Source organism: Rhipicephalus sanguineus, chromosome 1 (assembly GCF_013339695.2).
Source record: "Rhipicephalus sanguineus isolate Rsan-2018 chromosome 1, BIME_Rsan_1.4, whole genome shotgun sequence".
Taxonomy (NCBI): Eukaryota; Metazoa; Arthropoda; class Arachnida; order Ixodida; family Ixodidae; genus Rhipicephalus; species Rhipicephalus sanguineus.
Window position 1 is genome coordinate 321,401,280 of NC_051176.1, and position 16,824 is coordinate 321,418,103.

The 16,824-nt window shown below is 47.0% G+C and overlaps 1 protein-coding gene across 1 annotated transcript in view; it reads left to right on the forward strand.

Annotated features, from left to right (window-relative positions):
- The window catches only part of LOC119379491 (serine/arginine-rich splicing factor 12), an 84,859-nt gene that overhangs the window by 11,607 nt on the left and 56,428 nt on the right, over positions 1-16,824 (forward strand). Inside the window, exons 2-3 of the mRNA XM_037648793.2 lie at positions 4,223-4,327; positions 4,866-4,969. Coding sequence (XP_037504721.1) covers positions 4,223-4,327; positions 4,866-4,969 — 209 coding nt within the window. The remainder of the gene's footprint in view (positions 1-4,222; positions 4,328-4,865; positions 4,970-16,824) is intronic.

The window sequence follows — 16,824 nt, forward strand, 5'->3', positions numbered from 1 at the left end:
GCCCTGCCACCTCCTCCCATAGGAAACCCCCTCTGCTCAGCACACTAGCCAGTATATTCTAGGCACTATAGCGGCGCTTTAATGTTTTGTTTTGTTGCTCCCAGATGGCGCGACAATCTAACCTCTGCAGAATCTGCCAATGGCATGTCCTGGTTTCGGAGTGCAGTTTTGCGACTGGTATGATTGAAAAACTGGAGAAGCATGGGGTTCACAGAGTCGAGGCATCCGGAAGTGCCCACTGTTTTGAAGAGCACATGAGCGATGACTGTACGTCACGTGACATTCTGAGGGGCACTCTGCGAGGAGGGTAAAGCAGCTTTGCCTGAGGACACCAGCCGACGAGTGGAGGGAAGCAAAGGAAAGAGTGAAACGAGCGATCGCAGCGTTTTGATCATCAGACGTGTGTAACTCCACTATTAGCCCCGAGAACGAACACTGGCGTCGCTGCAGTCGCAGCGAAATGACGTCACGGCAAGGAAGCGCCTGCTCCGCCCCGGACAGTCGCTTCTTTCTGCGCCCGCCGTGTACCCGCTCCTTCGCGATACGGTGGCGATTGCTGCTCATTTTCACGATGCCAATCTGGCAAGGTATAAGGTTGAAGTATTTATTACTAGCGAAAGTTAACTACGCTGTAGAAAGTTTTGCTAATGTACCTTAGGATGGGCAAACTTCCGTGCGAACAGAAGAACCACTGTGAAAATGCTAATACAAGACCGCAAGACATTCGTTGTTATCACCGCGTACCCCAAGAAATCGGTGCCAAGAAAATACTAATGCTGAACTTCATTATAGCATGGCATAGACTCCGAGGTTATAATATGTGGGCCGAAGTATTACAATAGAAATTAGGAAGTTTTCAGTTTACTAACTACGTTGCGGTTTACCATGCAAGTTAATTATGTCTGCCTCTGCAAATCATATAGGTGATTTGACAGAACACGCTTTCTACTACATGAGGCTCTAGATGCAGGTGTCTGTTGTACACAATCACATATCATATTTGGAAAATCAAACAAAATAATTCTGCCACACACCCAACGGTTTCGGAAATGCCGAGGCGCCGGCATACTTGGATTGTATGTTCAGGTTTCTTCTCAAGAGCAGTCGGGGATTATGTAGTCGCATACCCTGATTTGGTCCGACACGGTGGTGTAGTGGTTACGGTGCTCGGCTGCTGACCTGAAGGTCGCGGGTTCGATAGCGGCCACGGCGGTCGCATTTCGACGGAAGCGAAATGGTTGAGGCCCGTCTACTGTGCGATGTCAGTGCTCGTTAATGAAGACCAGTGAATCAAAATTTCAGGAGCCCTCCACTACGGCATCCCTCATAATCATATCGTGGTTTTGGGATGTAAACCCCGGATATTATTATCATACCTCGATTTACGCGAACTGCTGGTCCGATCTACCGCCGCGTCACAAATGGCAATGTTCACTTCACGTGGGAGCTGTGTTAGTAACCGTTTGCAAAAAAAAATGCCAGGAATTCGAAATAAACTGTTTCGATGGCGCACTTAGCGACATGGCCCACGTAATAATGAAACGTCCTTCGCCTCAATGAGGCAACGATTGGTCTCGTACGTCAGGTCCACATACAGGTTGACTCTGCTCAGGGGTAATCAACTGCGAGGAAAATTGATTTATGAGGTGGCTATCTGAACTATACTGTTTCGATGGCGCACTTAGCGACGTGGCCCACGTAATAATGAAACGTCCTTCGCCTCAATGAGGCAACGATTGGTCTCGTACGTCAGGTCCACATACAGGTTGACTGCTCAGGGGTAATCAACTGCGAGGAAAATTCATTTATGAGGTGGCTATCTGAACTATACTGTTTCGATGGCGCACTTAGCGACGTGGCCCACATGATAATGAAACGTTCTTCGCCTCAATGAGGCAACGATTGGTCTCGTACGTCAGGTCCACATACAGGTTGACTCTGCTCAGGGGTAATCAACTGCGAGAAAAATTGATTTATGAGGTGGCTATCTTAACTATACTTACGAGCGTGACAGAACCGTCGCTACGATACTGCAGGACGACAATCTGACAGCAATAATAGTTTCGCAATCACGCGTGCGCGGGGCTTGGAACACCGGCAAAATGCTGTCCACAGTTGCGCGGATGCGGTCGATACAAATCACACTTGTGGAAGCGAAACCAGCATATTTAAAGAATCGCCTGTCAACGACTCATCCCAATAATTCGAATATGGTGTATAATGTGTCAAAGCCTCTACATGCTATGAAGCATGCTGTAGAATAATTTTTACCACCTGGAATTCTTTAACGTGCTCCTGTATCTAAGCACAGGCATGTTCTTGCTTATTGCTTCCATCTGAATGCAGCTGCCGTGGCTGGGAGTCGAACCCATCCTTGGGGTTAGCAGCGGGGCACAACAACAAACCTGATCACCCCTTTCAAATTGTTCACGACAGGGTGCGGGCACCGTTGACGATTGTGCAGAAAAAAACGAATAGTTCCTCACCGTTTTACCAGGAACATTATCGCTGCTGTTTTTATCATTTATCTTAAGGGTGAGACAAGCAAAAAGCGAACGCTAACAGTGCAACAGCCTACGAAGCGGGCGCGTCTTATTTAGGCACGCCACGGCAGTCGACGAAGAGTCCGTGCCGTGACGTCACCCAGGCCGCCCGCCAGGCGGCGCCACTCCCAACTTCTCAGGGCTAATTACGGCATAGTTTCGGAAAATTCTCATGGCTACGTGTTCATTATAGACTCGTGCACAACTGCCGCACCACAACTAAATTTCCACCTCTGGGTGGTTTAGGGGCCCTTTAAAGGGGCCCTAAACCACCCATTTGTCTGAGATGTGCAATTCCTGATATTTCTTTACCTTACACGTTGTCCAGCAGATAGCTTTTAGTCCGCCAAAATGAAGTATAATAACGAAGCGCCCATAGCAAGTGTACTGCTTCCCACTTTTTTGCATTGTCGATAGAACGCATTCGTGTGCTTCAGTTCACATTGGGCAATCATGGGCACGTGGCCTAACTGTTAAGGCACTTGCTTTTAGATGGGGGGTGGGCGTTGAAACCCCAGCCCCTGAAACAAAATTTGTTTTATTATTTCTTTGGTGCATGCCGGCTGAGGGTGAGAAGGGTTTTTGGAACACCAGCTTCACAGGTCAGTCAGTACAAGCTTCACTTGAACATCTTTGGTCTATTTACCCTACCATACTGTGCTGTACGGTATTTATAATGTAGTCTTGGTCAGCACGGTATTTCCGTAGTTATTGTACGGGGGTGAGGGGTGAACCGGCACTGCCAAAGACCTTAAAGGGGTACTGACACAAAATTTCGCGGCCGAGTTAGCCTGCTGGATCAATTCCCGTGTACGTGCATGTACCATCTGCAAAATATCGACAGGGAATAAAGCTTGGAAGGTATTTTATATGAATTTTGAAGTTTGCGAGCACAATCCAGCATTATAGGCCGCACCTGATGCATTGACACCCTCGGAGGTGACCCGAGGTGACCCCCCTACTTCCCCTACGTAATCGTTTCAGCCGGTACAAGTTATGATGTCGTAGCTGCCATTTTTGTTTTGACGCGCTTCCCGACGAATCTCTCCTCGCCAGCGGGTCAAACCTGAAGTGATTCGCCACGTCGAAAATTCCTTCCATCCCCGCCGCAAGAAAATCATCGACGTCAGACGACAATGAGCCCGACAACGACAGGCCACGCGGAAATGCGTTACTGTTCTGTGTGCTCACATGACCGAGCATTTGACTCGCTAGGTGGTGATAGTTGCACCCAGCGGCTTGTCGTTTTTGGAGCTCTGTCAAACCGAAACCGAGTCTGTGTCGGTAATGAGGAGCTTGTAATTAATTATCTGCCGCGCGCTGCAGCAAACGATGTGCCGTGTTATGACTAACAGGCCCCCAGCAACACATTGCAGCAAAAAAACGCGGGGCGAAAATTTTTGTGTCGGGACTCCTTTAATACGATAGTGTAAATGGTACGGTAATACCAGCACTGCTAAAACACCCTAATGTCAGTCACCAGGTTAATGCATTATGATAGAATTTTCAGTTTTTTTTGCCGCCAATGCTTAGCAGGTATATTGTAGCGATTCCTGTTCGCGGCCTCGATGCGAAGCCCAAAAGAAATCGTTGCATTATCCCTGCTCAGTCCGTTGAAGGGTTACTTGTTCAGTTTTTCAAGAAATGAGTTTACCCCCACGGTATTTTCTCTGATGTAGACCGGACGACCTGCGCAGTTTATTTGGTAAATATGGACCCTTAACCGATGTCTATATACCAGTGGACTACTACACTCGTAGGCCTCGGGGTTTTGCATACGTGCAATATCCTTTATGAAATCGATTGCCTCCTCAGCTGCCCCCGAGTGATTGACCAGTAGTGAATTTTTTGATGTGCCTTGTTCAAACTGCAGTAGCATGTGGTGCTTGCTGTATTTTTCTTGTGTGACTTCATGTGTGTGATTAATTTTTTTTAATTGTTCTGCCAGACGCTCAAGGTACCAAGTGTGCCAAGTAAAGTTAACTAGTAAAGATCTTCAAGATCATCTAACACGTTGGAGAGGGCGTCTGCATACAAGCGCTTACAGAACAGCGGGCAAGAACAAGCTCTGCTTTAGGGTGGTGTGCATGAAAATCTGGCGTGCAAGGGCAAGAAAGAGTCAAGCAAGGGTTTCGAGCATTTCGCAAAGACACAAGCGTCGAAAGATTTTGCAAAGAGACAAGCGTCGAAAGATGTAGCACCGCACACACGTTGCAGGTATAGTCGAACAGTATCCTGGTGGTTCTTTTTTGGCCTGTATTTTCCCTATATTCTTGTTGCTGTTTCCCCACTGCGGTTTGCTGGATTCCTTAACTGAGCTACGTTTGAAGATCTCCGGGATGCCGAAGATGCCATGTATTCACTGGACCGCACCCGGTTCTATGGGCGTGAGCTCGAAATAGAGTTCGCACAGGGAGACCGCAAAAGTAAGCAAATACGTTCTTGTCTCTTTACTCAGCCATTTTAGAGTAGTGACAACTCTGATAGCAGTGCACACTGGAGACATTGCGTATAGCGGCAATTGGCACAAATTTGAAAACTGCCAGCGTTATAGCTAGTTTACAAAACAAGCCAAGGTGATGCCTGAACAGGGTTTATTTCCCCCAAGATCAATGTTATATATACACTACGGAGTGTGCAGACACCGGAAGTGGTTGTTTGCATGATGATTGGCAGACTTGGGCCCCTGTCACTACTTTGCCAGTGTAGGAGGCAAATCTGTGTCACTGGAAGACCAGTAACCTACACCATGCCACCCCGTGGTTCTCACTATTTCGCCAGAGCCAGGGTCGACAGCCTAAACGGAAATGTCGCCTGTGTCATTGGTAGAGCGGCTTATCGTTGTTAGCTCGGGCAGTAGGGGTGCTGGCAAAATACTGAGACACAGCAGGGTGTAGGTTATTGGCCCACCAATGACACAAAACACTGGCACAGTAGCGATGCTTATGCAAGTTTGCCAGTTGTCACGCATGTAACTATTTCCAGTGTTGGCTTACTTCACAGTGCATACAACATCGCAGATTTCCTAATGGGGTAATTTTCTTGCTTTTGAAGGTTCTAGACACAGTGCACCTCAACTGCTGGTGTGTGCATTGTGGCTCTGTGCAGTACCCACAAATTGAAATGCGACAGTGGGAGCACATGTCTGCCAATACATGTAACACCAACAGCGCAAGGGAGAGTGTCTTCATAGAAGCATTACTGCTTTTGGTCCTGTGTGTGATTCATCGCAGTGCCACTAGGTACGCTTTTGTATGCCACGAAAGTTGTTTGGCTATGTATGGACGCTGTTTATTGATTCGTGCCAGGCATGCAGCGCTGCGGTGAACTACAGACGAAACCTTCGCCTCCGAAGACACTGTTCCTTGCACCTCTACAACTATGCAACACGTTGCTCCCATTGTAATCTTTCAATCCAGCAGACAGTGCTGCAGGAACTTTTGTTGTGAACACATGGTGACTTTGAAAGTGTATCTTATGTGTTGTGTGAAAAGGATGCAGATAACGAAAAGTACTGTCTTTTCTTCAGTGTAGATAGCTAATGTTCTGTAGAATTTGTGCATTACAGCTGCTCACTTGAATTTTTTTCTTTTTTGTGTGTGCTTTCAGTATTTCACTCCGTTATGGCTGTGAATGCAGCCAGTCCACATAAGTGCTGTAACACAAATGTTGCTCTACATGATGATTAAATCTGGCTTCACCTATAAGCATGTTGAATCATATTGTGGCTACAGTGCATTGTATGTTAGTAGTGGTCCCACTCCGGCGGCACGAACACATCGTTTTTGTCACTTTTCGTGGCGGCTGTTCTCCGTGTTTTATATAGTTAGTTGACTTATATGTCATTGAAAAGCTTGGTCTTTGTACATTCCAAATATATTTATTAAAGGGACCGACAACTGCTCAGAACATGAAATAAGATGACTGCACTGATGGAAAGATTGTCCGTCGCATTGACTCAAAAACCAACCCTGTTGATCTCGTGAGAGGCAGATTTATATTTTTATTTTTTCATTGAAAGTCGCGAAAAATGACCTTTGGCGCCTCTGGCGGCAAAATCATACACGGTCCGATGAAGCCTGTCACGTGACCATTGATTGGTGTATGCGTTCGATGACTTTTCTGTTAGTACTGAAATATTGTTCATTTCTTTATATTAAAAGATAATACTCCATAAAAATGTACATACAGGCCTGCCTTAGTTGTATGCAACAAAGTGACGCTGCCTTCGCTTGGCGTAATGATCCCATGCCGCGAAAAGCCATCCATGACACAGGCGCTGGCAACCTTGGTCGCAGGCGCGCACAACGCTGTACAAATACCGAGGTGGTGTATAAAGCCACATCATCTCATTGTAACAGCTTGCTATTTTCAAAAATGGCTGGAAAGCTCAAAATAAAGGTGCTTAAGCATAGCTACAGTAACTCCTGCGAAAGCAGAACGACAGCTTTCACAAGGGCTTGCGGCATTGCTATCAATTCTCAGCGTTGCTGGAGCAAGCCTTCATGCGTGTTTGGAGCCTTTCAGATGGAAAAATACTGCTTATAAAATAACTACGTGCTTTCAGGATAAACCACTGCAGCTACAAACGCTACGAAGGGTAAGCTTCCTGTCGCACCGTAAAAAGCTGGGTCGAGAAAAATCAGTTGTCGGTCCCTTTAAAAACAAGTCAACTATTATTAGTATCTTGGGATGGATAGCCCCAATTTACACGGTTTTAGCTGACTGCCTAAGCAGTGACCATTTTTTTTTTGAAAAATCTGCTGCAGTTACAGCGCTGTTCTTTGCACAGCACTTTCAAGACATATTTACCTATTTCAACGTAGCAAATTCATGTTGGACTTCTACTTTTTTGTTGCTTAGCTTTTGAAAACGGCCAAATTTAACTTTCGCAGCAGACTGTCCAGTAACTATTTGCATCTGACATGATGTGGTGCTGCTGCTGCTTCTCGTGCACGTCCAAGCGCTTGTCGCGCTTCTTGGTTGTGAAACTGACATAATGATGGCAAGCCAGCGCATCTAGAAATTGAGCCGTGCAGTCAGCGACAAATCAAGAACAAGTGGCCTCACGTGTCCTAACGCCATTACAACAGTCAGTGTTGTCGTCAATCGGCAAAAAAAAAGTCGCAGGAGTTTCCTCAGCTTGAAGACTGCTTAGGAACGTGCTCGGCGTCTGTTCGCAAATCTCACATTGACGAGCATTGAGCTGCGCTACCGCAGGACTTTCTCTCTGTTCACGGGCTACCTAACTGTGCGGTGCGGTGACTTTAAGTCCAAATTGCAATGCAAAACTGTAACTTAAAGAAACAGACCGGCTGTAGTTGCATTAGTCCTCCACACTTGCTGAACCCTAAAACATCCTTCCGCCACCCAGGCTCAGGATCCCAGTCAACGGCAGATCCAAGGGGTGGTGACCGTGGGGGAGGGGGGTGTTCTCACCCCCCCCCCCTCCCCAAGAAAAATATATATGTATTATAGTTATTCCCCAACCGTGTGAGTGGCATGGGGACTCTGACCCACCTTGACAGCATATTAAAGGGGCCCTGCAACACCTTTCTTAGTTATATTGGAATAGTCTCATTATTGACGTATGACTCTTCACGAGTCATATGCCGCAAAAATTTTTCGAATCGAAAGTGGCGTTACCAAATTATAGAGATCACGTTCCGCAGCTTTCTCCCTCAACTCAACGCCGCGAGCGCGCAGAAACCTGCGCGGGGCGTGAAGGGAGGGAGGGAGGACGGAGGTGCGAGGAGGCGCCGGCGGCATTTTTTTCCTTCATTTTTTCTCTCTGGCGTCTCGGCGCAACCACATGGTCTGTGGCGCCACTTCCGGTCGGCTTGCGTGGTCCTCGTCGAGCGAACATCGCACCGTGTATTGCGCGTGCTTGAAAACTGCGAGTCGGTTTGGTAATGTTGGGTGTGCACCTCGAACTGCCGTAGTGTTTTCATCGCTCTGCCAACCATGGACGCAAACCTGCGTGCGCGTTTGGAACGAATGACAGCTGAGATGGGTTTCGACCCACACTCCGATACACCGCCTCGTCGCACTGCTCGCGCTTGAATCGTATTCAACGCGGCAAAGCTGCGTGCACCCTTCTCCCAGTGGCGGTACTTCGATGCTGTTTGCTCTTCGAATGCGGGCGCACAGCGAGTGCGGGCTGACAACAAAGAACTAAAGACTAGAAGAAAGGATCGTGGGGCATCGGGCCGGCGCGGACCCATCCCCCGGCAGTCTGCAGCTACCGTGAAAATGCGAGTCTGCTTGGTTGCTGTGTCGCTGCATCGCGGTTTCTCGGGAACCTGAGACTACGGGGAGGATACGCCGAGGTACGGCTCGATGACATACTGAACAGACAGCGAACGGGACTCTCGCCATACAGAGAACACAGGTATCCTAAGCTAGCCGGCGCCAGCATTGTTATCGGAGAAATGCCGCACCGCTGCCTCGGTCTGTCGTGAGAACGTGCCGACGATGCAGTTTCCAGCTGACGAGGCAACACTCGAACGGCTGCCACTCTCAACAGCAACCGGCGATGGTCAAAAGAACAGAAATATTCACGATTTCGGCACTGCGCATGGTGAAGAAAACGCAACCACGCAACTACGAGCAGACGAGCTGTCGGTGAGACCGGAAGTGCTAATATTAATGTTTGTTTGGTGTTTTAACGGCATAACACAATATAAACATACATATTATCTACTTATTGAACTCAAAATCAACAACGAAGGTAATAATGAGGGTGTTATCGTGATTATAACATCAGCCAATGGTGGAACTGCCGACAATCGCGTCATATATTGCGGACTAATACATCATTTGTCGAGAGAAGAGGGAGCGATTTTCAGCTGACTGAGAATTTATTGTAAATTCCAGGCCGCTCGCTTCGCTATAATATTTGGCTCGCGTGTTCTCGGGAGCCTCGACTACCGATTGGCAGCGCTTTTTGACCCTGCTCAAAAAGTGTTGCAGGGCCCCTCTAAGTTAAACAACTTGCGGACTTGTCTTCCTCGCTGCCTTGAAGAAGAGCATCCCCTCCCTCCTTCATGCTTGGAATGATCACTGACCCCGCCCCTTCGTACAAGTTTTCTTTGTACCAGTTCTTTTTATTTTTAGGAGACTTTTTCTGAATATTTGGAGAACCGGAAGTCCTCAACCCAAAGTCCTTAAAAGTGAAAAGAGAACGTCACTCAGTGCTCACGCCTCTAATAAATATTGAGTACGATGGAGCATCATTTCTAGTGAGTTTGGCGATTATTGAATGCACCATCTATGCAGGCAATTTCAAACAGTATGTTTTCATTTGCAGCGAGTTAGTCTTATTTCTTTCACTGTTAGACTGCTGGTATTCTGGTTAGGTGTCATAAGGAAAATCCTGTCATTGCAGAAACCGTACGTGCCATGCTTGCCTTGTCACTGATGATTCATTTCAGTGCACATCTTGTGCAGTGCAGTGAAGCCAGAATGTGACACTCTTTTGTGCTAAGAACCTGATTAATGGCTGCTCTCTGGCTATTGGCCTTGTCTCCTTGCTTACATTGCAGCAGCATTTCTTGTATGCGCACAAATAAGAACATTCACCAAAAATATGTTCTGCTCCAAGTGATCCTAAATTTTGTCTTGTCTGCTCCAAACCTGCTCCAAACAACTGTTCCTCCTGCTCTAAATTTGCTGCAAAACACGTTTTTCCTGCTTCAAAAATTGCTCCAAATCGTAAACTGGTTGGACCACCACTGGACTGGTTTTGTTATTGTGTGTCCAACAAAGGATGACTGATGACCCTTACGAGGTTGTTGGCAGTTTACACTCTACGTTTTGAATATCCCCTGTTTGTCTTGTGTTCTCTGGCTTTACCTCCTTTACGGCTGATTTTTACAAAATTATGTGTTGCATTGGTCAGGGAAGTTTCCCTAAAATTTTTAGGTCGGGTAAACTGGAAGTCTTGAATTTCTGCAATTGAATGACACCCTGGTTAATGAATGGTGTCTACATGGAATTGAGTAGTGAGTAGAGGTGACTGCCTCTAGAAATTCTAGCTGCTCACGTAACATCATGATCAGCATTGTGTTAAGCATGTGGATCTTGCTGAAAGGGTTGGTGAGGCAATGATGACAGCCACTTTGTCTGTATGGTGTGCCTTAAGCACCAGAGCCAGCAATGGTAGAACCCTCTGGTGTTGGCACTATCATTTGACAGATCAGTTGCCTTTGGCAGTCTGATGCCTGGCCTCTCATGGCTGCAAGACCGTTAACATTTGCATGTAAGCTGCACAACAGCTTGATTTTTGTTTGCATTCTAGAATGGTGGCACACATTAATTTGGAAATCGGAGAGCAGCAGTGTTGGATCACTTGATAGCAATCTGCCTGTGCATGCACAACACCCAAGCATCATTGATGTGATAACTGTGCCATTTACACTAAACTGCTCCAAAAGACAAATCTTGCTAATTTTCGCTATTCTGCGCCAAACAGTGTTTTCATACTCAAAAACAAAACTGTCTAAACGCTAAAACATGAGTCCTGCAATTGCAAGCGACATCTATCCTTCTATCCTCACGGGCACACACTGCACTACAGTGCCATGGCTGTAACCACACGTAAATCAAGGAAAATATGCACACTTCTGCAGTGCTGGTCGAACTGCCTCTCTATTACAGCATAGACCGCTTATAACATAAGTCTCCAGAGATACTAATGTCTGCACTATAGACACCAGGCGGCAGTCATGAGGTGCCAGCTGTGCCCCTCCCTAACAGCGCCACAAGCAGAGACGGCACTGGCATGTGAAGCAGACGGCGCGGAGAAGGCTCTGTTACGTCGGGGGACCGTATTCGAAGAGAATTGGCGCCGTTTCTTTTTGAACAATCCGAAGTGGTATGCTGTTGCGTTTGTTGCCCAGAGGCAAAGAGAAGCGGCAGCAACAGTATTCTTTTGAACAATGCACAAAGCGTTCCACTGTCAGACATGCGTTCAGATAACGGGGCCCATCGTGAGGCTTCCGGGAGACACCCATGCAGTCGTTTGCGGTCGTAGGTGCTTTTAACCCTTTGAGGGTCGAATTTTTTCGCGAAATCCAGTCCAAAAATGTGTAATTTTTTTATTGCTGAAATAAATTCTTCAGACGATTCTGTTTAAGAAAAAATTGTCTGAAATTTTTTTCGTGACCGTAAAGTGACAAAAATGGTTTTTGTTGTTATATACACATGGTTAATTCGTAGTAAAATCAAGCAATATCCCCCCAAAAATACTTAAGTTTTTTATAAATAAAAATTATACATTGAATTAAACATAGCTCACAGACGTACAAAAATAACCACACCAGAGTACTTTTAGGGTTAAAAATGTTCGTGCTCTAACACTAAAAGTTTTCCAGCGTGTGATAGTCTTTGAAGCATGGCTCGCCGCGCACGATTTTCAGATGTCTCTCCTTGATCGTCATCGGAGTCTGAACTCGTCAAAAAATCCTCGTCTAACAAACTGAAATCCACTGAATCAGATTCTGATTTGGCACTTGGGGAATAGTCTGCATCGGAAGAATCGCTGCTCGACTCACCGGCAGCAGAGCAATCGGCGCGCGATTCCATAGCGTAAGTGAACTGCGTCAGTGAGTGCACGGAAAAAAACTATGGTTGTGCACCCGTCCGGAAAACAAAACGACTGAAAAAGCTACAGTAATCCTTCGTCTTATCACCAACAAGACATAGTTAGTTTTTTCCGGGACGCCAAAACAGGAAACGCAATCACGGCGGCGGCATTTCTGTAATTTAGCGCCGCACGGAAACAGATGTAATTGCGCCCTGGGGAGCAATAAACGAGAAAGTAACAAGCGGTCACCCTTTGATAGATTAGAAACCAAACAGCCATCAGCTTTGTGGGCGCAAGAAGCGAAAAGCGCCCGAGGGACGATACCGAAACCAGCCGGACTGCGTGGGTGCATTCTGATGGGCAACTGAAAGCCGCTGCGCCTCTTTGGAATGAAAAAAAAAAAGACTGAGAGACATCGGCGCATGAAAAAATTTCTACGTATTCCCGAAGCGTGGCAGCACATTTCTACCAAGAGAAATGATCGGAGAAGGTGCGCGTTTGAAACCAACCAACCGCGCCGCGGGTGCTCTCGGTTGCGCAAGCGATAGCCGGCGCGCCGTTTTGCGAAGCTTAAAAAAAGCAACAAGGGAGAGACATCGGCGCATGAAAAAAATTCCACGTATTCCTGAAGCGTGGCAGCACATGCAAAGCAAGAGAAATGATCGAAAAAGGCACGCACTTTAAACCAGCCGCACCACGAACGCGCTTGGATGGGCGAGCGATAGCCGGTGCACCGTTTTGGGAAGCGAAAAAAAAATACAGCGGAGAGACATTGGCGCATGAAAAAAATTTCACGTATTCCCGAAGTGTGGCAGCACAGGCCAAGCAAGAGAAATGATCGAAAAAGGCACGCGTTTTAAAAATAAACGCTATGCCGTACATGTACGACGAAAACCCTTTGGTACCAGGAAGCTTCTGCCGTACATGTACGGCGAAAACCCTCAAGGGGTTAATGGTCGCCAAGTCATCTAAAAAGGATGACTCATTTCCCTTTCATGTCATTCCCTCCGAGGAGCGCCGTCGGAACATCAAACGAGTCAGCTTCTTTGCTTGGTGCTGTGCTTTTAGGCGTTTGTTTTCGTTCGGAGGTGGACCAGAGGGGGCACGATGCTTCCTCCCTTTCCGGACTGCAAATGAAACAGGCCCGATTGGCGAAACGTTGCAGAATAAGCAGCTTTGCATTTTAACTGCCGAACTCAGTTCCTCACTGTTGTATGAAGGGCCCCTGGCGGGAAGGTGAGTCCTGACAGCGTATGCGAACCCATGGAGCTGTCAGTTATCTTGCGCTACGGTTTTAAAGGCCTGACCAACAGACGTACGTGTTTTCGGTAGTCTGTTCTGGAGCATGGTCGCCGTTTGAACGAAGCAGGTCATGTGCACGACATGACGGAATAAATAGGCGACAAGGAGTGCAAATTGTGCTGCAAGGGCGCCCCGCACACGAAACTTAATGCAATAAGCTACAATGTGGAGCTAGATACAAGTAGCCCCTGTTCTATTTTCCTAATGTCTACACATTAACATTGTCGCCTAACATTTAAAAAGGAGAGCGTACGTCTCCCGTTCACTTTTAGTCTTTCTTCACGCCAGTTGCACCTCAGTTGTGCGTCTTGCACACTCCTCTTCCCATTTCCTTTTCTTTTCGATGCTTCGCTGAACCTAATATTTTAACAGCTATGGTAACCTTCAGTATGTGTATTTCACGTAGCTTACACAACGAGGGCCGTCGTTGGCGGCCGGTGCACGTGCAAGGCCGGCGTCGACGGCGATTGCGGATGGGAACCGGTGCCAATGGAAAATAGCATAAAACTGCTAGTGGGGACGCGTATGAGAAAAACTGATTACTTGGTGTTATGTTTCTCAAATCCTCTTCCTAACACTTTTGCAGTGGTTCCACTCCTGCACCAAAGTGTGCCAAATCGGATTTACTGTGCCATCCTGATAATATCGACAGAAATTGCGCCAAACTGCGCCAGAATCTCGGGTTTGGGTCATCTGTCACCGGCATTCGCACCGTTGGCACGTCAAAACATGTGCAACTTGATCTTGGGGCTGCCAAAGTCACAACCCCGGACAAAGAATTATTTCACTGAGTAAATGGTGCTCGCGCGTACGTCACAAGTAAGCCACAATGCCATGCACGGTGCCGACGCAGCTTCTGTTGTGCAAGTCGTCTCGATGGCAAAACGCACTCTCCGCAGAGGTTCGTGACGTCTAGGACAATCGGTAGCGAGAAAGTGTGGCGGCGATTCATCGGTGGACATTTTCTGTTCTAGAAACGTTGCTGGTAGCTCTTCTCAAGCGTTGCATGGCACGTAATTAAAGCAGTGTTCAATAATAACTACACGCATGCCGCTAAAATGTCTCGCTTCTGTTGCTGGACATCGTGGAGTGAAATCTGGGAAAGCTAGGAATAGATATGTGGAACAATATCGAATTTTCTGTGCTTCGCGTCCATGGAAGAGCACGTGAGCGGTGGGAACGCATTGACACTTTTTCTCAAATCTTCTTTATCCGTGGATCTTCATCTAGAAGAGCTTTTTTCATAATTATTTCCACGAGTGCATCCTGGTTGGTAATCGCTCTTGCGATAAATACCCCTTAAAGGCCTTGCCTGTTGAAGCACGTGAGTACTAGAGTCCCAATTGAAATTTTTTGCTCGCTTTTTTTTTTAAATGCCATCTCATTAATATAAGCGTGCCTCCTGGTCGGAGCAGCCGAATTCGGTTTTAATATGCGCAACTGTCAGTAGCGGGCCTGCTGCTGACGGCCCTAGTGTCAGAAGGCCTGCCGTGAAGCGTTTTTTAGCGAACCTTGGGCACTTTGAGCGTATCTATATACATATCTCTATCTAGCTGCCTACGTCTGGGTGCTCTCATGATCGCCTCCCTAACTTTGTGTAGACCAAAATTGGCATGGGAGGGTAAGACGATTCGACGAATGTGACTGTTGGGTCATGACATGAATAACGTGAAAATGCTGTCGCGTACGTCGTCAAACCCTTTCCTCAGGACACGTGTGGCACATACCCGTTTACCATGAGCCGCGGTGTATGGGTATGTGCCACAGGTGGTCGACAGTTCATATCTACCCAGGAACAGCGAGAACAGACATTGGTAATTTAAATGCGAGTGTGTTCAACATCGCCAGCGTTGACCCGACAAATGGAAAGAATAAAAATAAGGATCCCTGCAGGAATCGAACCCAAGCTTTCTGCCTGGCAATCGGGTATTCTACCACAGAGCCAGGCCAGGCCTATAAACTGGTTTGGAAAAACAGCCTATGCCGGCGTAATGTCGATGCAATGTCAATTGTGGTTGAAGTGCTGGCTATCTAATTTTACAAGACAGCAATAAACGCTACATATGTACTCCTACGATAGAGGTGTCACATCAGACTAACGTCTGTGGTTCCAATGTTGGCTCCTCTTTTATAGCAGTCTAATAAACATTACATTTGTATTCCTATGATTCAGCAAGCTATATTGAAGCATTGTTTGACCCCGGAGAAATACATTAACAAAAGTTGCGTATGATATTCGCATGACTGCACCATAAAGTGCACTTAGTTTCGATAATACTGATGTATGTACTCTAAGGTATGGGCTGACGTTACATCGCACCATAAGTTACCCTTTAAACGCCATGTGTTGTCGACGTACCTGGTAAGCTCACAATGTGCTCACAGCTATACTACACTTACAGAAACACGTCGATCCACGCTTGGCTCAAAGCCATAAAATACAGCATAGAAGCACTAGCTGACTGCTACACATGAAACAGATTCCCACAATGCGTGGGATCTGCCGAATTTTGTTAAACAAAGTGCGGCTAGCAGCTAACTTCTTTTGGATCCAATCTCTTGTAACTTAACAAAACGATAGTTTAAGAGAATATGGCCGCTCTTGGGTCTGAGGCGCTTTTCATGCTGCCAGTTCTCTAAATGCAAAGTAAACGTTGAGAGCACAGTAAGTTTACGAGCAGTCTCCTGATGCCTTGATAGCGCGTGCACCAGCGACACAGCCCCCCCCCTCCTCTCCCTTGGCCTCCCTTCATGCTCCTTACGAAAGACTGGCGGGGCGTGTACTCTGTTTGATGAGCAATCGATGGCAGGCCTAGCACGCTGGGGGATGTCATCGCATGCGCCCTCCGCACGAGACTGCTAGCTCGTTTCATCTCTGCTTCAGCCGCATTTGTCACCATCACTCGCGAGCTTTTACTCACGGGTGGAACATACTATTCGCGGGGTGATGTTATCAATTTTGACTTTATACGGAAAGTGACGTGACGCCAATGGCGATGGCAAAAACCCATCGAGTCTGTCCATGTAATTGCTGTCACAATAAAAAAAAAAAAAAATTAGGAGGCATTCCACTTTCTGAGGTGGATAACCAACGAAGCTGTTCAGCGCACGGCACAGAGGTGACATGGTGGAGGCCATTTTGGTATGTAAAGCTAGGCTGTTAATGTTTGATATGCAAGATTAATGCAAAAGCCTTAGGTGCCTCATCAAACGCGAAAATTAACCGTCTGCATCGGCGGCGTCAACACGAGCGACGCAAAAAATCGTCACGTGATGCCGTCATCGTGACATTGTACTCCGTGACATCACATGATGACGTCGTGACATGACAGTTGCCTTGCACTGCCTTTGTGATCGGTGCGCCGATCACGGAGGCACTGCAAAACCAGGTGA